At 43.2% G+C, this 24,393-nt stretch overlaps 1 protein-coding gene and 1 long non-coding RNA gene across 2 annotated transcripts in view; one reads left to right on the top strand and one right to left on the bottom strand.

The window, feature by feature from the left end:
* The window catches only part of LOC141132952 (tetraspanin-15-like), a 274,647-nt gene that overhangs the window by 191,991 nt on the left and 58,263 nt on the right, over positions 1 to 24,393 (top strand). The window contains exon 5 of the mRNA XM_073621975.1: positions 5,179 to 5,295. Within this exon, the coding sequence (XP_073478076.1) occupies positions 5,179 to 5,295 (117 nt within the window). The remainder of the gene's footprint in view (positions 1 to 5,178; positions 5,296 to 24,393) is intronic.
* Positions 1 to 24,393, bottom strand: part of LOC141132953 (uncharacterized) — a 136,879-nt gene that overhangs the window by 81,391 nt on the left and 31,095 nt on the right. The window lies entirely within an intron of this gene.

The following is a 24,393-nucleotide window of genomic DNA, read 5'->3' as shown; positions in this document are numbered from 1 at the left end:
GTAAAATAAGTTTCTGGTCTCAGGAAACCCCTGCTAATAATTACTATATCTACAGTTCATGTACAATAATGTGATGTCAGTGGAAGAGTAATGCCCCTTACATTTGTGGTCAGTGGAAAGAAACATCTCCCTTACAGAGAGCTAAAAAGATTGTTGGTTTGAATGCTTACTTATCTAAGGAGTAGAAACTGATGACTTCTCAAGGAACGCCTAGCAACCTCTGGAGGAACCCTAGTTGAGAAAGGCTGCCATAGACTAACATTGAACTTCCATTCAGATCTGAATAAAAAATCTGAATCTGACAGGCGGATCAGATTGAAATGGCCAAATGAAAGAAAAAAAACGATAAAAGCCATCACATTCTAAATTTTGTGCTTATATGTTTGTAGTATGTTAGCCATTGCTGTTCACCAAAATCACAAATATGCCAAACAGCATCTAGAAAAGCCCAAACTTCTGGAACAAAGCCATTTGGAGTAATGAGGCCAAAACTGAAGATTTTGGTCACAACCATAAAAGCTATTTTTGGAGAAGAGTCAACAAGGCCTATGAAGAGAAGCACATTATGCATAGTGTAAAAACATGGAGGTGACTCTGCCTTATTTGGGGGTGTGTGAGCTACAACAACACAGGCAATATTGTCAGAATTGATGACAAAATGAATGCAGCATGTAATTAGAAAAAAATTTAGGAAAATGTACACATTTCAGTCCAGATGCTGTGCAAGCGGTACACTTGGATTTGCCAACATGACAGTGTCCTGAAACATAAGGTCAAGTTAACCATTTGGCGACTGCAGCATTCGATAGTGAAGGTTCCAGAGTGGCCATCACAATCTGCTGATCTCTACATAATTTAGTCACTTTGTGGAGATCTCAAACATGCAATTCATGCTATGCAACCAAAAAATTTACAGGACCTGGAGCCCTTTGGCCAAAAAAGTTAACCAAAGCTTAACTACATAAGAACATAAAAGTCCTCATTAAAAAAAAAATGAATGCTAAAGGGGCAATACATGATATTAAGAACTAAGAGTAAGCAAACGTTTGAGCAGGACCATTTTCTTATTTATTTTATTTCTATTGTTTACATATTGATTGTGTTATTCTGTGCTGCCTAAACTTTGGATTTTAATCATATAAAAAGGAGAATTGTGTTTGGTCTGATCACTCTTGTATTCTTATAAATGGTCCACATTTTACAAATTCTGCCAAATGTATGTCCATATAGAAAATGAACTGCATCTTATATTGAATATTTGTAGATAATGAAGAAAGATCCTCTTCATATAACCTTTGATTTAACAAAATTAGATAGAAAGGATTTTCAAAGAACTCTGGCTGAACCTAGAGAAACATAAAATACTCACTTGTTATTAGAGAATACTTGGAATCAAAAAAAGTAAATCGAAGTATGGATTGTGTAAATTGAGGAAAAAGAATTCTACGTATGCAACACTGTCCCTTTTCTATTATGGTTTAAAAAAAAAAAATCTATAGCTTCAAAGCATGACTGAACATATTAACAAAGGAGCTTTGAGCACAATGGCCTCTAGAATCCTTACACAATGTCTTAGCGTTTCCTGTTCAATAGAAAAATAAAATCTGCTACTCCAGAATGGAGAGGAAAAGCTAAAATCATCCTTTCTCCAACAGTACTTTAATAGTCCATAAGCAAGAGAAAAATAGACACAAATTGTTAAACAACCACTAATGCCGTGTACACATGAGCGGATTTTCGGAAAAAACTTGGATGTTTTTTCCAACGGAATTTCGCTCAAGCTTGCCTTGCATACACACGGTCACACAAAAGTTCTCTGAACTTTCGACCGACAAGAACACGGTGATGTACAACACTATGACGAGCCGAGAAAATGAAGTTCAATGCTTCCGAGCATGCGTCGAATTGTTTCCGAGCATGCGTAGGAATTTTGCGCGTTGGAATTTGTACAGATGATCGCATTTTCGGATAGGAACTTTTTCCGACCGAATTGAGGACCTGCTCTCAATCTTTTGCTGGTGGGAATTCCGCCAGCAAAAGTCCGATGGAGCATACACACGGTCGCATTTTCCAACCAAAAGCTGTCATCGTTTTTTTGCTGGCCAAATTTCCGATCGTGCGTACGCGGCATAAGACTTTCACTACAAGTTGCATTATACAAAGAGTTTATTATAGGCCCACTAGAGCAAAAAATATTGTATTCTGGTAAATGGTTTATACCTGTGATGATAGTATATGAATTCCTTTTTATTTTGAAATCCTTGATGCAGGCCAAGCTATCCTGCAAAATGGAGTTACAGAGGTTAGGTAGAAATATATATATAATTTTTTTCTTCTTCGGGATCAGAGGGGTAAACAGGCTTCTGGGAGACAGTTCATTAAAATTAAAAAACGCTTTATGCAGCAAACAGAGAAATTACAGTCTTTGTCTTCAGGGGCAGCTCAAACAACACAAGCTTACATGAATCTTTCAGCGTCCCAGCCACAGCATATACAGTAAAGAAAGTTCCAGTTACAGGCCAGCTCACCCAGCAGATCAAAGTCAGAGTATGGAGGCTTCCATGCAGCATCCAGGTCTCCTCACAACAGACAGCAAAACAGCCATCATCCAGCCTCTCTGACCAGCTGCCTAATAAACAGGCCTGAGGGGGAAATACCTGCCCTCTACAATTAAACCCCTCCTATATATATATATATATATATATATATATATATATATATATATATATATATATTCATTTTGATTCAATGCATTTAAGAGAATTTCCTACACGGTAATTATACAGTTGAGGGGGACTATTACGTGTTCGTTTGGAATAAGGTTTAACTTTTGTGTCAAAAGGATGGTCACCAGATCAGGGCAATGTATGTGATCTATATTTTCTCCAGAACAATGCTTCAGCGGTGCAGCCCTCCTCAGACAGGGGAATCCAACCATATAGTATACTAGAAAAGAACGTACAGGGGCCCAAAAACCCCTACGGCATTACCCAAGATTTATTATAAAAATAAATCCAAATAGCAAATTGAATGCTCACAAAGGACAGAAGCAGCATGCATAACAACAGTGTCAGATGATCAACCAGCCTGGCGATGAGTGACCAAACTGTAGGCGATGTCAGCAAGTTGTCCCATTTTGGGGACAAAGGTGCTTGCCTCCTAATACATGCAACTTGCACCTTATAGATCCATTAGGTGGGGTATCGTAGCATCAGACTAGGTCAAAAGTCATCACATTAGTCATATTAAACACAGCTGTATTATGTAGTATCAAATATATAACAAGGAGTGGGGCAAAAAAAAAAGGTTTTCCATGAAAATGTCCAAATTGGGCCCAAAGTGTCAATATTTTTTGTGGCTGCCATTATTTTCCAGCACTGCCTTAACCCTCTTGGACATGGAGTTCACCAGAGCTTCACAGGTTGCCACTGGAGTCCTCTTCCACTCCTCCATGACAACATCACGGAGCTGATGAATTTTAGGGACCTTGCGCTCCTCCACCTTCTGTTTGAGGTTTAGGTCTGGAGACATGCTTGACCAGTCCATCACCTTTACCCTCAGCTTCTTTAGCAAGGCAGTGGTCGTCTTGGAGGTGTGTTTGGGGTATTTATCATGTTGGAATCTTGCCCTGCGGCCCAGTCTCCGAAGGGAGGGAATCATGCTCTGCTTCAGTATGTCAAAGTACATGTTGGCATTCATGGTTCCCTTAATGAACTGTAGCTCCCCAGTGCTGGCAGCACTCATGCAGCCCCAGACCATGACACTCCCACCACCATGCTTGACTGTAGGCAAGACACACTTGTCTTTGTAATCCTCACCTGGTTGTCGCCACACATGCTTGACACCATCTGAACCAAATACGTTTATCCTGGTCTCATTAGACCACAGGACATGGTTCCAGTAATTCATGTCCTTAGTCTTCTTGTCTTCAGCAAACTGTTTGCGGGCTTGCTTGTGCATCATCTTTAGAAAAGGCTTCCTTCTGGGATGGCAGCCATGCAGACCAATTTGATGCAGTGTGCGGCGTATGGTCTGAGCACTGACAGGCTGACCCCCCTACTCCTTCAACCTCTGTAGCAATGCTGGCAGCACTCATATGTCTATTTCCCAAAGACAACCTCTGAATATGATGCTGAGCACGTGCACTCAACCCCTTTGGTCGACCATGGCGAGGCCTGTTCTGAGTGGAACCTGTCCTGTTAAGCCAATATTAAACCAATGTATGGTCTTGGATACCGTGCTGCAGCTCAGTTTCAGGGTCCTGGCAATCCTCTAATACCCTAGGCCATCTTTATGTAGAGCAACAATTCTTTTTTTCAGATCCTCAGAAAGTTCTTTGCCATGAACTTCCAGTGACCAGTATGAGAGAGTGAGAGCGATAACACCAAACTGAACACACCTGCTCCCCATTCACACCTGAGATCTTGTAACACTAACGAGTCACATGTCACCAGTGAGGGAAAATAGTTAATTGGGCCCAATTTGGACATTTTCACTTAGGGGTGTACTCACTTTTGTTGCCAGCAGTTTAGACATTAATGGCTGTGTGTTGAGTTATTTTGAGGGGCCAGCAAATTTACACTATTATACAAGCTGTACACTCACTACTTTACATTGTAGCAAAGTGTAATTTCTTCAGTGTTGTCACATGAAAAGATATAATAAAATATTTACAAAAATGTGAGGGGTGTACTCACTCTTGTGAGATACTGTATATATATCTGTAGTGTTCACTGTTTGTGAGTGCACACTTAAAATCTCAGGTGCTCAGGAAAATCCCAACTGCCAGTCTCCTGTTGGTGTCATATGTCCTCTCTCAAAAGTGTGCTCTATTCCCGACTTGCGTACTGACATTGTGGAACACAACAGCCGCTGGAATGGCTGCCGCCCCGCCATGTGTTCCTTTCAACAGAAAGCGCATCACTGCATTTAATTTCCAGAAGTCAGAAAACAAACAGGGAGTTGACAAACCGTGAACACTACAGATATATTTGATCTATACAGTGTGTGTGTGTATATATATATATATATATATATATATATATATATATATATATATACACAGTATATGCTGCTTATACAGTCTAGAAATTATATTTGTTATAAGTTTGTTGGTTGTTGCCTAAAAAGTCATAGTTTGTGTGGTCTAACAGACATTGTGCTCTATATGTTTTACAGTTTTCCTGCTGTGGAGGAGAAGAGTTTAGAGACTGGGAGGTGAATCCATATCACTCATGTAACAGCACTGGACCTTTGTCTTGTGGAGTTCCATACACATGCTGCATAACTGGAAAGGTAAGATAAAAGATTGTATCATTTCACTGCATGTTTCAGTGTAAGGCCTCATACATACAGGACATAAAAAATAAACACCGCTTTTACAGGCATTGTACACTTTTTTTTCCTGCTTCTAAACACACCTCTTATGTTGGCCAATGTGGCCATGCTCACATAGGCATTTACAGGCGTATTAGAAGAGGAGCATTTAGAGACTGAATAAAAAAGCAGTCACTTGCGCATTCGGGAGAAGGGAGTTTGAGCAGAAAAATGCTTGATGCACCTAAATGCCTGTAAACGTGCCTAAAACACTAGGCGTGTTAAGCGCTTGAGTATTCATTTAATCCAATGAGCAGAATAAATTAATATTCTGGCCAATGGAATGAATGAACGCTCAAATGATTGACGCTCTTAAATACATCTAAACACATTCGAAAACCCGGTTTTGGGTGCGTTTTTTAAGCTGCTTGGCACATACAGTATCTCACAAAATTGAGTACACCCCTCACATTTTTGTAAATATTTTCTTATATTTTTTCATGTGACAACACTGAAGAAATAACACTTTGCTACAATGTAAAGTAGTGAGTGTACAGCTTGTATAACAGTGCAAATTTGCTGTCCCCTCAAAATAACTCAACACACAGCCAATAAAGTCTAAACTGCTGACAACAAAAGTGAGTACACCCCTAGGTGAAAATGTCCCAACTGGGCCCAATTAGCCATTTTCCCTCCCCATTGTCATGTGACTCGTTAGTGTTACAAGGTCTCAGGTGTGAATGTGAAGCAGGTGTGTTAAATTTGGTGTTATCGCTCTCACTCTCTCATACTGGTCAATGGAAGTTCAACATGGCACCTCATGGCAAAAAAGTCTCTGAGGCTCTGAAAAAAAGAATTGTTGCTCTACATAAAGATGGCCTAGGCTATAAGAAGTTTGCCAAGACCCTGAAACTGAGCTGCAGCACAGTGGCCAAGACCATACAGCGGTTTAACAGGACAGGTTCCACTCAGAACAGGCCTCACCATGGTCGACCAAAGAAGTTGAGTGCACGTGCTCAGCGTCATATCCAGAGGTTTTTTTGGGGAAATAGATGTATGAGTGCTGCCAGAATTGCTGCAGAGGTTGAAGGGGAGCGGGGGTCAGCCTGTCAGTGCTCAGACCATACGCCGCACACTGCATCAAATTGGTCTACATGGCTGTCGTCCCAGAAGGAAGCCTCTTCTAAAGATGATGCACAAGAAGCCCGCAAACGGTTTGCTGAAGACAAGCAGACTAAGGAGATGGATTACTGGAACCATGTCATGTGGTCTTACGAGACCAAGATAAACTTATTTGGTTCAGATGTTGTCAAGCATGTGTGGTGGTAACCAGGTGAGGAATACAAAGACAAGTGTGTCTTGCCTACAGTTAAGCATGGTGGTGTGAGTGTCATGGTCCGGGGCTGCATGAGTGCTGCCGGCACTGGGGTGCTACAGCTTATTGAGGGAACCATGAATGCCAACATGTACTGTGACATACTGAAGCAGAGCATGATCCCCTCCCTTCAGAGACTGGGTCGCAGGGCAGTATTCCAACATGATAACGACACTAAACACACCTCCAAGACGATCACTGCCTTGCTAAAGAAGCTGAGAGTAAAGGTGATGGACTGGCCAAGCATATCTCTGCAGACCTAAACCCTATTGAGCATCTATGGGCCATCTTCAAACGGAAGGTGGAGGAGAGCAAGGCCTCTGACATCCACCAGCTCTGTGATGTCATCATGGAGGAGTGGAAGAGGATTCCAGTGGCAACCTGTGAAGCTCTGCTGAACTTCATGCCCAAGAGGGTTAAGGCAGTGCTGAAAAATAATGGTGGCCACCAAAAATATTGACACTTTGGGCCCAATTTGGACAGTTTCACTTAGGGGTGTACTTGCTTTTGATGCCAGCGGTTTAGACATTAATGGCTGTGTGTTGAGTTTTTTTGAGGGGACAGAAAATGTACACTGTTGTACAAGATGTACACTCACTACTTTACATTGTAGCAAAGTGTCATTTCTTCAGTGTTGTCACATGAAAAGATATAATAAAATATTTACAAAAATGTGAGGGGTGTACTCACTTTTGTGAGATACTGTATTTTAAGCTGCTTTTTTTCCTGCAAGGCGCAAAGACGTCTAGGGGAGGAAAAAAAGTCCTGTGTGCATAAGGCCTCATAAACCACAGACATGTTGTGTTTTTTAGGATTAATGTGGCAAAAAGAGGACATTCCTCTAAAAAGTCCCTTGCAGAACTGATAACTGAGACAGGAGAAAAGGTTAATTTACAAAAAATGATGTACTCACCCTTTACACAATGGTGGTTAACATAAACTGCACAGCAGTGAAGCTCATTATTAGTCTTTGGCTTTCCACAGTGTTGGTCTGGAGTTTGCAAGAGCTCCATGTGTTTGAATGGATTTCTTCCTACTAAACAAAAACTTACTGCCAGATTAATTGACTTTTACACATATTGGCCCAAGTATGTATGCTTGTGTGTAGGACATTCATAGGGAAATTGGCTTATTCTTTTGGGGCAGGTATTGATGCAAATAGTTTATTGTCCTTTGCAAAGTGCTGCAGAAAAATTGTGAGAGCTATATCAGATATGAAGATAAATAAAATTTGGTCTCTTCAGATACTAAAAGTCTCAACAGGCAGGGGCGGATTAATGCACAGGCTGGTCTAGGCTGCAGCCTAGGGCCCCACGTGTGCAAGGGCCCCCGATTGGCCATGATATTTTTATTATTTTATATATATTTATGTATATGTAGAATAAAAACCATGCCTGCGTGTTATACGAATACGCCGATAAATGTTTTTTTACCAACAAGGGGCGGGGATCGGGCGGTCCCCCCGGGTGCCACCCATTGGGGGGGATGTCAGGCCAGCTGTACCACCTCTCCTGGCCCTGGGACAGCACTGCCAGCATACTTTAAGGTTGAGAAAACATTACTGCCAGCCCTTTCTCATGCACAGCTCCTCATGTGTCACTCTCAATGTAAATGAAAGTCTCTTAATACCTCAATTAAAGCTGCTCTGTCTGGCCGCTCTCCTCCTCCCGCTCCACTTCCTTCCCGAGTGTAGCCTTTGATTGCAGGTGGAGAGCGGTCATGTGACCGTCAATGAAACAGCAGAGGAGAGCAGTCACATGACCAGGTCACGAAGAACGGCGTTAATTGAGGTATTTAGAAGCTTTGATTTACAATGAGTGACACAGGAGGAGCGGTGTATGAGAAAGGGCTGGCAGTGATGTTTTCTCAACTTTAGAGTATTCTTTCCCAGGAGACTGGGGGTCTCCTGTGAGTGCAGGGGGGCTTTATAATGAAAGAGGCCTGTGTGATATGCAGGCAAAGGGGTCTGTGTACTATGCAGATGTCTGTGTACTGTGCAGGGAAAAGGGGTCTGTGTACTGTGCAGGGAAAGGGGTCTATGTACTGTGCAGGGAAAGGGGTCTGTGTACTATGCAGATGTCTGTGTACTGTGCAGGGAAAAGGGGTCTGTGTACTGTGCAGGGAAAGGGGGCTGTGGTATGTGCAGGGGGTCTGTGTACTGTGCAGAGGGTTGTGTACTGTGCAGGGAAAGGGGTCTGTGTACTGTGCAGGGGGGCTGTGTACTGTGCAGAGGGTTGTGTACTGTGCAGGGAAAGGGTGCAGGGGGACTATGTACTGTGCAGGGGGCTGTGGGAAGTTTTTTTTCCTGAAACTTCCCTCTTAATGTTAGGGTGCGTGTTATATGCACTCTGGAAATGAAACAAAGGTGCCACTCTAAGTGCAGTAAAAAACATGGAGTTTAATAAAACTGTAAAAAGGTACTCACAAAGGTACATAGTGAACAAGCATGTTGGCAAAAGCTGCCATATATCCTGGGAGTGAGTCTGGTCCGTTTCCTGGATTGCAGTGGTGTCCGATGGACAGGCTGCACCTGCGCCAATGGATGCTGGCACTTCCTGCCGTTGGAACGTATGATTGTTCTGCTGTTGATTATTGCTTGCTTTTATGTGCTGCTGCTGCTGTTTATGGTATTTGTATGGCTTTTATACTATTGAAATATTACACAGCATTTCAATTGGTCTCTGTCAGGATGTTGTGATTTTGCCTCATTTAAACAGGAGCTGTTGCAGACGTTTTTGACTTAACTGTTGGTTTAGAAAGGTAAAATCTGTTACCAGCTTGCAGGTGTATCTTGAATGCTTTTTTTCTGTGGCATTGCTGTTTATAGTTGGCTCATGTCTGAATGTGTTTGGGCTGTAGACCTGAGAGTTGCACTTGAGGCGTGTAATATAGGTCTACCGTTTTACACATGGCACTAAATAATTTATTTTCTGGTAAAGCATGCTTAGGAGGGGGCCACACAAAAAGTAGCCTAGGGGCCCATGACCACCTTAATCCTGCACTGTCAACAGGTATACCTCCTATACTATAAAGGAATAGAAAGTCAACAGTGCTGCAACCCTATATTTCAGTGTCTAGTGTCTCCAAACTTTGTAAACAAAGGGCAGATTTATTTTCCTCCAGACTTTAGGGGGATCAGACTGTCGCCAGTGGGAGGAGAAAATTTACATAGTGCCTATGGTCATTAGAAGGAGGAATAGTGGCCCATCATTAGTAATAGTGGGGGGAATAGTATCCCATTGTTGTTTTCAGTGGAAGGAATAGTGCCCAATCATTTATAGTGGTGGGAGGAAAAGTGCTGGTGTCAGTGGAAGATACCTAACCCTTGGTGTCAATGGAAGGATTAATGCCTTATTGCTGTGGTGTCAGTGGAAGGAAAAGTGCTCTATTGTTGTCAGTGGAAAAAAGTGAACAGTTGTTTATATCAGTGGGAGGAGTTATGTCCCATCATTGGTGACAGCGGAAGGACTTAATGCTCCATCATCAGGAACAGTGTCCCAAGGGCTGGATAAAGGTAAGTAAAGGGCCGCATCCAGCCCACGGGCCGCAGTTTGCAGACCACTGGTCTATGCTATAAGGTCTATGTCAAGACACATGCTGTACATACCGTATATATTTTATGACTAAGGCCCAGAGTGTTTGGAGCTGAAATGCATCAATTGTTGTACATGATGAACTCTTTTATGTATTGATGGATTAAGTATACATTTTACTACAATTTTACTGCATTTTGTCTGTGCCAGACTTCTATTCATACCTCCTGTACTGCTTTACAATGGCTGCTGGGTGCAAGAAAATGTTTCTCGACCTCTTGGTTTTCACTACAGTTCTCATATTCCCATGGCCGAATATACTGTAGATAATTTAGGCTTTTATCAAGACAGATAGTTGCGCAAGGCGTATAGAAGCTGTTCCATTGGAACTGGTGAAACAGCCAGAAGAGATTGGAGCTGTAAATTGACATGGATACGGCAGAATTCCAGCTACAAGATATCCATATATGTAAAACACCAGTGATGGATGCCCTAGCCATTGTGCCTAGTTTCTGCAGTCTATGCCTGCCACATATGCTAATTCTTCTATCACTATCGAAGGTAAGTGAGCTCTATGAAATTCACATTTGTTATGTGTATCCAAACCTAGAGGCTGGAATACATCAGTCCCTGATCCACATTCATGTTTTAATAATCAGCAACTATATTATCAAATTATGAAAAAAGCAAATAGGGAACACCCACCCCCATAAACATCAAGCTTTCATGAAAAAAGATTTATTACAGATTCATGTCTGAAACACAGATACAAAAATCTCATTTCATTTCAATAATCACTGAAGTGTGACTGCAAAGGATCCAAGTCCTTTCTGCACAACTAATGAAAAAACTCAGTTTCATTTACATTCCCGCATTTAATACATTTGTGTGCTCAAGGTATAGAGCTGGACGGAAAACCAAAATAAATGAGGGCGGTAGACTTCAAATGCTACATTCTTATCGTGATCTTGAAATAATGAGCACTTTAAAAATGCATTAAAATGTCTCAGTCGGAAATTAACTGCTGCCTGCTTTGAGGATGTATAGAGATGTGTCTGTAAATAAGCCTCCATTTTCTTTTATCGAGCTTATAATGTTCAAATCTCATAGTTTAATGATGAATTTGAAGTGACATCAACCTCTCAGAATTTACTTGATTAAAGCAAGCTGATTGTGTGGTTTTTATCAAAATGAGAAAGCTAATTATGTTATGTAGCCAATGTTAATTTAGGTGATGTTCATTCTATATGCACTTTATATAGATTTTAGCACAAAACGTGAATAGTAAAAAGAATGGACATTAAGCAGTAATCAATTTACAGGGGTTGGCCAAAAATAGGGATGGGCGAATGGTTCGGCCTAAACTTTGGTTGCTCGGACGTTCGGCGAACAACAAACATTATGCGGTGTGCGCGGCAAATTCGAAAGCCACGGAACCCCGTTAAAGTCTATGGGACACTAACATGAAAAACCAAAAGTGATAACTTTAAAGGCTTGTATGCAAGTCATTGTCATAAATAGTGTTTGGGGATCTGGGTCTTGCCCCAGGGGACATGTATCAATCCAAATAAAAGTTTTAAAAACTGACGTTTTTTCGGGAGCAGTGATTTTATTAATGCTTAAAGTGAAACAATAAAAGTGAAATATTCCTTAAATATTGTGCCTGGGGGGTGTCTATAGTATGCCTGTAAAGTGGCACATTTTTCCCATGTTTAGAACAGTACCACAGCAAAATTTCTAAAGGAAAAAAGTCATTTAAAACTGATTGCGGCTGTAATGAATTGTCGGATTCCTTCAATATAGATAAAACTCATCGAAAAAACGGCATTGGGTCCCCCCCCCCAGTCCATTACCAGGTCTTTTTTTTTTAAAAATTGCGTGGGGGTCCCCCCAAAATCCAAACCAGGCCCTTCAGATCTGGTATGGCTATTAAGGGAACCCTGCGCCAAATTTCTTTTAAAAAAATGGCGTAGGGGTCCCCTTGAAAATCCATACCAGACCTGAAGGGCCTGGTATGGATTTTGGGATGTCAGAGGAAGGCAGGGTCTCCCATTTATGTCACCAAGTGGCCCCGCCCTCAGCTATATAACAGCTGTCAAAGCTAGAAGTTGTTGCTGTTGCATTTTTTTTCTTTTTTCGGTTTGTCAGGCGGCATGAGATGGATTTACATTGTGGGAAATTTTTATTTCTTTTATTTTTTAATAAAGGACTTGTCCCAAAGTTTCTCCTGTCATTTTTACTATTGTTGACACTTTTTTTTGTGAATTGGTAGGGGTACAATATATCCATTACCAATTCACATGGGGGGGTGTGATCTGGGGTTCCCCTTGTTAAAGGGGGCTTCCAGACTCCGATAAGCCCCCTGCCCGCATACCCCCACAACCACCGGGCAAGGGTTGTGGGGATAAGGCCCTTGACCTCATCAACATGGGGACAAGGTGCTTTGGGGTCACTCCAAAGCATCCTCCCCATGTTGAGGGCATCTGGCCTGGTACGGTTCAGGAGGGGGGGACGTTCTCTCGTCCCCCCCTCTTTTCCTGAGGCCTGCCAGGTTGTGTGCTCGGATAAGGGTCTGGTATGGATTTTGGGGGGACCCCTACGCTATTTTTTAAAAAATGTTGGCGCAGGGTTCCTTTTAAAATTCATACCAGACCTGAAGAGTCTGGTATGGATTTTAGGGGAACCCCTACGCCATTCCTTAAAAAAACAATTGGAGCAGGATTCCCCTTAACCACTTAAGGACCGGGCCTCTTTTTTAGATGTGTTGTTTACAAGTTAAAAACAGTTTTTTTTTTGCTAGGAAATTACTTAGAACCCCCAAACATTATACATTCCTAGAGAATAAAATGGCGGTCGTTGCAATAATTTCTGTCACATCGTATTTGCCCAGCAGTCTTACAAGCGCACTTTTTTTTTTTAAATACACTTTTTTGAATTACCACAGTAAAATTAGCCCAATTTTTTTCATATTGTGAAAGATAATGTTACGCCGAGTAAATTGATACCCAACATGTCACGCTTCAAAACTGCGCCCGCTCGTGGAATGGCGACAAACTTTTACCCTTAAAAATCTCCATAGGCGACACTTAAAAAATTCTACAGGTTGCATGTTTTGCGTTACAGAGGAGGTCTAGGGCTAGAATTATTGCTCTCGCACTTACAATCGCGGCGATACCTCACATGTGTGGTTTGAGCACCGTTTTCATATGCGGGCCCTACTCATGTATGCGTTCGCTTCTGCACGCGAGCTCAGCGGGACGGGGCGTGTTTAAATTTTTTTTTTTCTTATTTATTTTACCTTTTATTTTTAGACTGTTTTAAAAAAAAATAAAAATCGTATCACTTTTATTTCTATTACAAGGAATGTAAACATCCCTTGTAATAGAAAAAAAGCATGACAAGACCTCTTAAATATGTGATCTGGGGTCAAAAGACCTCAGATCTCATATTTACACTAAAATGCATTACTAAAAAAAAAAAAAAAAGTCATTTAAAAAAAAAAGGCCCTTTAAGAGACGGGGACGGGTGGGGGCCATCTTCCCCTAACTCATCTCCATGCACAGCATGTGAAAGGATCCAATCGCCTCCGGCACTGCCGATGGCTCCGTTAAGCGACGGAGGGCACCGGATCGCGGCGGGAGGGGGGACCCTCTCCCGCCGCCCATAAAAGTGATCCCACGGCTGCAGAGACCGCTGGCCGAACACGGCGATACTGGGGTTATGGCAGCTAGCTAACAACAATATCCGTCCTCAAAGTGACCTGAAGGGCCTGGTATGGATTTTTGGGGGACCCCCACGCAATTTTAAAAAAAATTTTGGTTCGGGTTTCCCCTTAATAATCAAAGGGCCTGGTAATGGACTGGGGGGGAGGGGGGAGGGGACCCATGCCATTTTTTTCAATGAGTTTTATCTATATTGGTGGGACACGACAATTCAATACAGCCGCGATCAGTTTAAAATTACTTTTTTTCCTTTAGAAATGTCATTTTGCTGCGGGACTGTTCTAAACACGGGAAAAATGCGCCACTTTACAGGCATACTAAGGACAACACCCATGCACGATATTTAAAGGAATATTTCATTCTTATTGTTTCACTTTAAGCATTAATAAAATCACTGCTCCCAAAAAAATTGGCTGTTTTTAAAAATGTATTTTGCATTGATGTCCCCTGGGGCAGGACCCGGGTCCCCAAACACTTTTTATGACAATAACTTGCATGTAAGCCTTTATAATTAGCACTTTTGATTTTCATGTTCGTGTCCCATAGACTTTAATGGTGTTCTCGTGTTTGTCCGAATATTTTGCCTGTTCGCAAGTTCTGGTGCAAACCGAACCGGGGGGGGGGGGGGGGGCTAGGGGGGTGTTCGGCTCATCCCTAGCCAAAAATATGGAAACACTACATGATTTGCAGGTGGGAAAGTGACAACATGTTTTGCGTTGAAAGCGGGAGCGATGTAACATGGGACGGTAGGCGGCATAAACTCCAAACATACAAAGAACACACCAAACTGGATTAATAATGTCAGCGGCCTTGCTTATTGTTTTTCACAAATATAAACAATTAACAATTTACCATAACTATTTTAACCACCTCAATACAGGGCACTTTCACCCCCTTCCTGCCCAGGCCATTTTTCAGTTTTCAGCGCTGTCACACTTTGAATGACAAATGCGCGGTCATGCTACACTGTAACCATGTGAAATTTTTTATCATTTTCTTCACACAAATAGAGCTTTCTTTTGGTGGTAGTTAATCACTGCTGTTTTTTTTTTTATTCTTCACTTAAATAAAAAATTAAAAAACCGAAAATCTTGGGGGAAAAAAAAAAAGTTTTTCTTAGTTTCTGTCGGTAAATTTTGTAAATAAGTAATTTTTCTCCTTCAGTGATGTGCGCTGATGAGGCAGCACTGATGGACACTTATAGGCTGCACTGATGGGCACTGATAAGGCGGCACTTATCGGCTCTGATGAGGCAGCACTTATGGGCACTGATTAGGTGGCACTGATGAGGAGGCACTAATATGCTGCACTTATGGGCACTGATATGTAGCACTGATGAGCACTGATAGGAGGCACTGATAGGTGGCACTCGTGGGTACTGATAGGTGGCACTGATGGGCATTGATGAGTGGCACTGATGGGCAGCACTGATGGGCACTGAAAGCCAGCACTGACTGGCATCACTAATGGGCACTAATTGCTGACACTGGTGGCGCCTTAGCGTAATTAGGGCACTGATGATCAGTGCCCTGATTACATGTCTTGTTGTCCCCTGCGAGGAGATGCCGCTGATCGGCTATCCTAGCCACACACTGTGTGAGGCGAGGAGAGACGATTACTTGCACTTCCTGTATTTACATGTGACCGGCTGTGATTGGACACAGCCGATCACATGGTTAAAGAGATTGGGGTGGCACTGTGTCCTGGCAACACAGTGTGGCCTCGATCGCTGCGCTGCGTGCCCCTGGGGTGCTCGTGAGCGGCCTAATGGGTGCGCTGTCATATGACGTCCACCCAGAACAAGTCATTTGACGGAGGGCTGGTGGCAACTGGTTAATCAATAAATACTTTAAAACTGTATTTGAAGCGCTCTTCAAATATCCCTCTGGTGACTGGTATAGACCCCCCATAGCCTCCTACTTAAATATGGGTCCTGGGAATTTCTAGAATGTTCTGGGAGGTCAGGGTGACCTGAAATGACATATCCTAGAGGACCCCCCAGAAGCGGCTAACCTTTTTTGACCTATCACACCCCCACTTGAAATCAATCAGTGGGGGCTTGAAACTCCTATTGCCACTTTCTTATTAGTGAAAGGGGGGGTCTTAGAACAGCTTACCCTCCCTTTCCTCGTATTCTTTTACTTCCGCTGTGTGATTAAACACCTTACACCTAACAGGTGGGAAGCCTCACTTTCCTCATTCACTGGGTGCGCTGATAGAAACATGGAGTCATGTCAGAGCTTACTGAGTTTTGAAGAGGGCAAATTGTTGGTGCCGCTTAGCCGGTGCCTGTGTGACTGAAATTGCCAATTTATTTGCAGTGTCGTCAGGTTACAGTATCAAAGGTTATCACAGCATATAAGCATCAGCACTGTCAACATGGTCAACTGACTGAAAGAGGCAAAAGGACATTGGGCAGGATTGTGACCCGGAATAATATTTGTCAATTCCGAGGAGGATTGAGGTCATCTTGGATGCCAAAGGTGGTCCAACACTATTTTAGATAACGATTTTGTTCTTTTAGCTGGTGTTTCCATATTTTTGTCCAACCCCTGTATTATAAACCTGAATGTGTGCATTTTTGCCTGTATGTCTCCAGACCTTGTCTTGCCTGTGTAGTGAATTGGGAATTGCAATTGTGGACTAGGTAAAGCACAGAGTTCAGCGGTCAACAGTAGGTAAGGTACAAAGTGCAGTGGTCAGGTGTAGGTAATGCACAGAACTCAGGAGTTAGGAGTACGTAATTTACAGATTGCAGGGGGTTATGCGTGTGTACTGCAAAGAGTGTAGGTGTCCGGAGTATGTAACCAGAGTGCAGAGGTCAGGAGGACTCAATGCACACAGTAGAAAGAAAGAGAACATGGGGTAATTTTGTGCTTAACACACAGAGTTCAGGGGTCAGGAGTACATAATTGTAACAATCAGAGGTCAAGCTTACAGACCAGTAGCTATAGCAAGAAAAAGGTTCACACTGACCACCAGAAGAAGTACAAAAGCGGGTCACTCTGGCAGATGACTCGGGCGCACCCGAGGTCGCGTGGTCTAAGCACTAACTGATCTTCACTAGAGCTCCTGATTTGCTACATGCTAGTGCCATATCACGGTCCTTAGGATCGCCCCACCAGAAGCAAGCCAGGGTCCGGTAACAGATGTAGCAGGTAGGGATCAAGCAGAGGTATAGTAAGTAAACAAGCCAAAGGTCGGAAACAAGTGGTAATAGGTTAGGATTGAGTAGAAGCATAGTTAAGGAACAAACCAAAGGTTAGTAACAAATGGTAGTGAAGATAAGGACAGCTGCAGGTACCAAAGCAGAAAGATAGCTGAAGAGAGCACAATAATCTGGCAAACAGGAAGTGCAGAGACATGGCTTAAATCATGGAGTTCTTGGGAGGAGCAAAGGTTTCAAAGTTCGCCAGAAATAAAATATAAGGCATGATTGTCCAAGGGATCAGACCAGGAGCCGTCCAGCATCTCAGGTGGCACAGCGAGAAGAGCTATAGCCAGACACTGCAGAAGTCCCAGGTTCAGATTCGGACCCTGACAAGAATGCGCAGGGGTCCGAAGCATGTAACACTAATGCCCTGTACACACAATAGGATTTTCCGATGTGTGGGCTCCATCACACATTTTCCATAGGAATTTCCGACACACAAAGTTTGAGAGCTTGCTATAAAATTTTCCGACAACAAAATCCGTTGTCAGAAATTCCGATCGTGTGTACACAAATCCGACACACAAAGTGCCACGCATGCTCAGAATAAATTAAGAAAGGAAAGCTATTGGCTACTGCCCTGTTTATAGTCCCGATGTACATGTTTTACGTCACCACGTTCAGAAAGATCGGACTTTCCGACAACTTTGTGTGACCATGTGTATGCAAGACAAGTTCGAGCTAACATCCGTCGGAAAAAATCTATGGATTTTGTTGTCGGAATGTCCGATCAATGTCCGACCGTGTGTACAGGGCAATAGAGTGAGAGGGTCCAGAGTACCTAATGCTCAGAGTGCAGGGATCATGCCTAGGTACCACAAAGAGTGTAGGGGTCAGGAGTGTGCAACTAACAGAGTTCAGAGATCAGGAGTGTTTAACATACAAAACCTAGTGATCAGTAGTGCAAGGGTCAGGAGTACATAATGCACAGTGTGTAGAAGTATTGTACAGAGTGTAGTGGTCAAGATTGAATACAGTGCCTTGAAAAAGTATTCATGCCCCTTGATGTTTTCCACATTTTGTCATGTTAAAACCAAAAATGTAAATGTATTTTATTGGGATTTTATGTGATAGACCAACATAAAGTGGCACATAATTATAAAGTAGAAGGAAAATGATAAATGGTTTTCAAAATTTTTTACAAATAAATATGTGAAAAGTGTGGCGTGCATTTGTATTCAGCCCCCCCCGAGTCAATACTTTGTAGAACCACCTTTCGCTGCAATTACAGCTGAAACTCTTTTTGGGGATGTCTCTACCAGCTTTGCACATCTAGAGAGTGACATTTTTGCCCATTCTTCTTTGCAAAATAGCTCAAGCCCTGTCAGATTGGATGGAGAGCATATGTGAACAGCAATTTTGAAGTCTTGCCACAGATTCTCAATTGGATTTAGGTCTGGATATTGACTGGGCCATTCTAACACATGAATATGCTTTGATCTAAACCATTCCATTGTAGCTCTGGCTGAAAGTTTAGTGTCATTGTCCTGCTGGAAGGTAAACCTCCGCCCTAGTCTCAAGTCCTTTGCAGACTCTAACAGGTTTTCTTCGAAGATTGCCCTGTATTTGGCTCCATCCATCTTCCCATCAACTCTGACCAGCTTCCCTGTCCCTGCTGAAGAAAAGCATCCCCACAACATGATTCTGCCACCACCATGTCTCACAGTGGGGATGGTGTGTTCAGGGTGATGTGCAGTGTTCGTTTTCCGCCACACATAGTGTTTTGCTTTTAGACCAAAAAGTAAAATTTTGGTCTCCTCTAACCAGAGCACCTTCTTCCACATGTTTGCTGTGTCCCCCACGTGGCTTCTCGCAAACTGCAAATGGGAGTTCTAATGGCTTTCTTGCAACAATGGCTTTCTTCTTGCCACTCTTCCATAAATGCCAGATTTGTGGAGTGCATGACTAATAGTTGTGTTCTGGGCAGATTCTCCCACCTGACCTGTGGATCTCTGCAGCTCCTCCAGAGTTACCATGGGTCTCTTGGTTGCTTCTCTGATTAATGCTCTCCTTACTCGGCCTGTCATTTTAAGTGGACGGCCATGTCTTGGTAGGTATGCATTTGTGCCAAAATCTTTCCATTTTCGGATGATGGATTGAAGAGTGCTCTGTGAGATGTTCAAAGCTTGAAATATTTTTTTATAATCTAACTCTTTAAATTTCTCCACAACTTTTATCCCCGATCTGTGTGGTGTGATCCTTCGCCTTCATGATGCTGTTTGTTCACTGAGGTTCTCTAACAAACCTCTGAGGGCCTCACAGAACAGCCGTATTTATACTGAGGTTAAATTACATACAGGTGGGCTCTATTTACTAATTAGATGAGTTCTGAAAGCAGTTGTTTCCACTACATTTTAGATAGGGGTATGGGTTCACACTGGTCCGACAAACGCTCCGACATTGGGAGCTCATGTCGCATGACGTGTGAAATTTAATGTTTCCCTATGGGAGCCGTCCTAACTGGTCCGACACAAGTCGTTCCGACTTTAGAAATGCTCCCTGTACTACTTTGGTCCGACTTTGATCCTACTTCAGCCTATTGACTATCATTGAAGTCGGATCAAAGTCGGATTGCCGTCTTGCATTATCCGACTTCGGCACGCGACTTGTGCTCAGATCTTCTTGAGGGGGAACTCCGCGCCAAATTTTAAATAAAAAACCGGCATGGGTTCCCCCTCCAAGAGCATACCAGGCCCTTGGATCTGGTATGGACCTTGAGGGGAACCCCCTACGCCGAAAAAACGGCGTGGGGGGTCGCCCCCAATCCATACCAGACCCTTATCCGAGCACGCAGCCCGGCCGGACAGGAATGGGGGTGGGGACGAGCGAGCGCCCCCCCCCCTCCTGAACCGTACCAGGCCGCATGCCCTCAACATGGGGGGTGGTGCCTTGGGGGAGGGGGTGCGCTGGTCATCGGGTGATGACCACGCCCCCTAAAACGTCACAGTCCCAGCATGCCCAGGGACTGTGACGGCATAAGGGGGCGTGGTCACCACCTATATAAGTCAGAGCGGAGCGCTCAGAGTGCATTCCAGCCCCAGAGAGCGTCGTGTCAACATCAGGAGAAGAGAGCAGAAGGCAGAAGGCAGAAGATTGAAGACCGGGCTCCTTCGCTATAGCAAAAGAGCGGCAAAAGAGCAGAAGAGAGCGGAGGAGCCCGGCAGAAGGTCCGGAGAGCGCGGAGAAGAACCGGAGAGACCCCCGAAGAGAAGAAGGCAGCAGACCGGGCTCCTCCGCTATAGCAAAAGAGCAGAAAATAGCGGAGGAGCCCGGCAGAAGACCCGGAGAGCGCGGAGAAGAACCGGAGAGACCCCCGAAGTCGGAAGAAGACCCCCGGAGCTGTCTAATAAATTACTTTAAAAATCTGTGTAGTGTTTTTTTTTAATTGACACTTTTTCCCTAGGTGAATGGGTAGGGGTACGATGTACCCCATACTTATTCACATAGGGTGGGGGGCCGGGATCTGGGGGCCCCCTTATTAAAGGGGGCTCCCGGATTCCGATAAGCCCCCGCCCGCAGACTCCGACAACCAACGGCCAGGGTTGTCGGGAAGAGGCCCTTGTCCTCATCAACATGGGGACAAGGTGCTTTGGGGTGGGGGGGCCGCAGCGCGCCCCCTCCCCCAAGGCACCACCCCTCATGTTGAGGGCATGCGGCCTGGTACGGTTCAGGAGGGGGGGGGCGCTCGCTCGTCCCCACCCCCATTCCTGTCCGGCCGGGCTGCGTGCTCGGATAAGGGTCTGGTATGGATTGGGGGCGACCCCCCACGCCGTTTTTTCGGCGTAGGGGGTTCCCCTCAAGGTCCATACCAGACCCAAGGGCCTGGTATGCTCTTGGAGGGGGAACCCATGCCGGTTTTTTATTTAAAATTTGGCGCGGAGTTCCCCCTAATACCAAACAATGCCGGGCATTGGCGGGGATCCAAGTCGGATCCCCGTTCATTGAAAGTCGGACACATGCCGGCTTTATGTCGCAGGGCAAAGTCGGATCCAAAGTAGGACGGCTGTCGTGTCGCACCAGTGTGAACCCAGCCTCAGAGTAAAGGTGGCTAAATACAAATGCACGCCACACTTTTCACATATTTATTTGTAAAAAAATTGAAACCCATATATCATTTTCCTTCCACTTCACAATTATGTGTCACTTTGTGTTGGTCTATCACATAAAATCCCAATAAAATACATTTACGTTTTGGTTGTAACATGACAAAATGAAGAAAATTTCAAGGGGTGTGAATACTTTTTCAAGGCACTATAATGAACAGAATGCAGGGATTACAAGTATGTTATGCACAGAGTGCAGAAATCAAGAGTGCGTAATGTACAGATTAGCATGCATTGTATAAAGTGCATGTGTCAAATCTCCCCGTCCCCTCAGTGCACATCTTCCCCCCAGTTATCCACTTCTCTCCACCCAGTATAACCCCCCACCCAGGACACAGTTCTCCCTTCAACCCCCCCACACTTCCCCTTCATTACTTCTTCCTCCAATTACACATCTCTGCCCCCTCCAAACACTCCTTCCCCAGTACACATAATTACACAATAAATTAGAGCATACCTGCACTACCCCATGGTCTCAGTCTTTCAGACCTCAGATGCCATGGCAGTTCAGAGTGAAGGGAAGTCCTTACCTTGGCTACATTATGCGACACATTAGAACCATAGAGGAGTCTCCCTCAGCTCAGAGTTGCAGGCCTGCCAAGGTATCTGAGATATGACGGTAGCTGCAGTGAGAATGACACACAGAAGTTTGAAATAAAAACATTACAAGTGATAGGTGCCACTTCCTACACCTCCATACAGATACATCTACATAGCACACCATATAGAAAACAATCAAGAAATTCCTTGTGAACAAAGTGTATAATTTATTGTCTTGATGTTTTACACATGCATTGGTTTTTGGGTTTAGATATGCTTTAACCACTTCAGCCCCAGAAGATTTGGCTGCTGAATGACCGGGCCATTTTTTACGATTCGGCACTGCGTCGCTTTAACTGACAATTGCGACGTTGCACCCAAACAAAATTGACGTCCTTTTTTTCCCACAAATAGAGCTTTCTTTTGGTGGTATTTGATCGCCTCTGAGGTTTTTATGTTTTGCGCTATAAACAAAAAAAGAGCGTCAATTTTTTAAAAAACACAATTTTTTGTACTTTTTGCTATAATAAATATTCCCTTTTTTTTAAAAAAGAAAATTTTTTTCTCAGTTTAGGCCGATATGTATTCTTCTACATATTTTTGGTGAAAAAAAAAATCGCAATAAGCGTATGATTGGTTTGCGCAAAAGTTATAGCGTCTACAAAATAGGGGATAGATTTATAGCATTTTTATTATAATTTTTTTTTTTTACTAGTAATGGCGGTGATCTGCAATTTTTATTGGGACTGCGACATTATGGCGGACACATGAGACACTTTTGACACATTTTTTGGGACCATTGGCATTTATACAGCGATCAGTGCTATAAAAATGCACTGATTACTGTGAAAATTTCACTGGCAGGGAAGGGGTTAACACTAGGGGCGGTCAATGAGTTAACTGTGTTCCCTGTGTGTGTTCCTAACTATAGGGGCAGGGGACCGATCTAGAGGAAGTGACGGATACCTAATAGGAACTCACAATCTGTCACGCCTCACAGAACAGAACACAGTAGTAAACAGAACATAATCAAAATAAAATATACTGGTGTACCAAAAGGATTGGTACTGGCATTTTTTGTTCCGTCTTTTCATTAATTATCTAGCATCTGGGGATTATCTGGGGATGACATAGAAAGTAGCACTGTATTGTATTTTGATATCACAAAATCAAACAGAAAACTGGATGTGATATATTTCAAAAGGATTTTCATGAAATAAAAACATGGCAGTAAAGCTGAACTAAGCTAAAAATGACACTTACATTAACGAGCCCCATCCCCTTCCTCCACACTGTTAGGCTGGCCATACGTATACATATTCCTTGTACAATTTTCCTTTAGATTAACCAAAACCATATAATATGAGGTCAAACCTAAACACTTTCAACTTGTTTGCAGTCAGGTAGCCCTTGCACTACATAGTTGTAGGTAAATCTAAAGGAAATTGAATAAGAAAATTGTATAATCTATGGTCAGTTTTAGGGTTATATTCTTGTACCTTATTACTTGTAGTGACTTCTTTCCACTCCAGCTTCTCGGGATGTGGGCGGGCTTTCGACATTTTCAAAATACAGGGCCATTGCATTGAATGTGAAGATGTTGACTAAGCTTCATTTATAGAATGAATCTGTTTTCGCTAAAATCAATCTTGTATTAGAAAAAATCCAATTTTTTTTTCCTCGCACATGATAGGGTACTTAAAGTGAAATAAGATTAACCCTTTTTTTTCTTCCTCCAAACACGGCGGGCTTAGTTAATGCCAAAGAGCTCAATTTTGGCCTAATCTGACCACAGCACTTTCTCCCAATCCTTCTCTGAATTATTTAGATTAGATTTTCATTGGCATGACTGTACATGTGCCTTCTTGAGGAGGGGGACTCGCCGTGTTTGGAGGAAGAAAAATGCTGACTATGACCCTAAGAACACCATCCTTACAGTCAAGCATGGAGGTGGAAACATTATGCTTTGGGGCTGTTTCTCTACTAAAGGTACAGACCAAGTTTGCCAAATTGAGGGGCCAATGGATGGGGCCATGTATTGTAAAATCTGGAATGAGAACCTTCTTCCCTCAGCCAGAACAGTGAAGATGGGTCATGGATGGATCTTTTACCATGGCAATGATCCAAAACTTACCGCAAAAGTAACAAGTGTCAGAAAAGGGTTTAGGCTTTAAGTGGTTAAACTGACTTCATTTACAGACCGAAGTTAAAGCGGACCTTCAGTCATTTTTTCAACTGTTCATCTATTAAAACCTCTGCCCTTGTTGTTTTAACTTTGGGTAGTAAAACATTTTTTTTCTGCCAGTAAATACCTTATACAGCCCACTTCCTGTTTCTTGTCTGCTCATTAGCCTAGGCTTATGACATCATGCACAGCTCTCTCTCTCTCTCTCACTCTGGTGAGAGTTTGCCAGAAAGGGAGGGGGGGTGAGTCATAAGAGACCCAATGAGACCTGGAGGTGTGCCTCTGTGTGTGTCTGTGTAAATCCAGGAAGTGAACAGGCAGCAGATTCAGCTGCCCACAGTGAAAATGGATGCAGCCAGACTTAGTGGAGGGAGATTTCTGAAGCATATTTGGCAAGTCCAGAATCAC

Source organism: Aquarana catesbeiana, linkage group LG03 (assembly GCF_042186555.1).
Source record: "Aquarana catesbeiana isolate 2022-GZ linkage group LG03, ASM4218655v1, whole genome shotgun sequence".
Lineage (NCBI taxonomy): Eukaryota > Metazoa > Chordata > Amphibia > Anura > Ranidae > Aquarana > Aquarana catesbeiana.
Note: the sequence above shows the minus strand (reverse complement) of the source record. Positions and strands in the feature narration are given on the sequence as shown.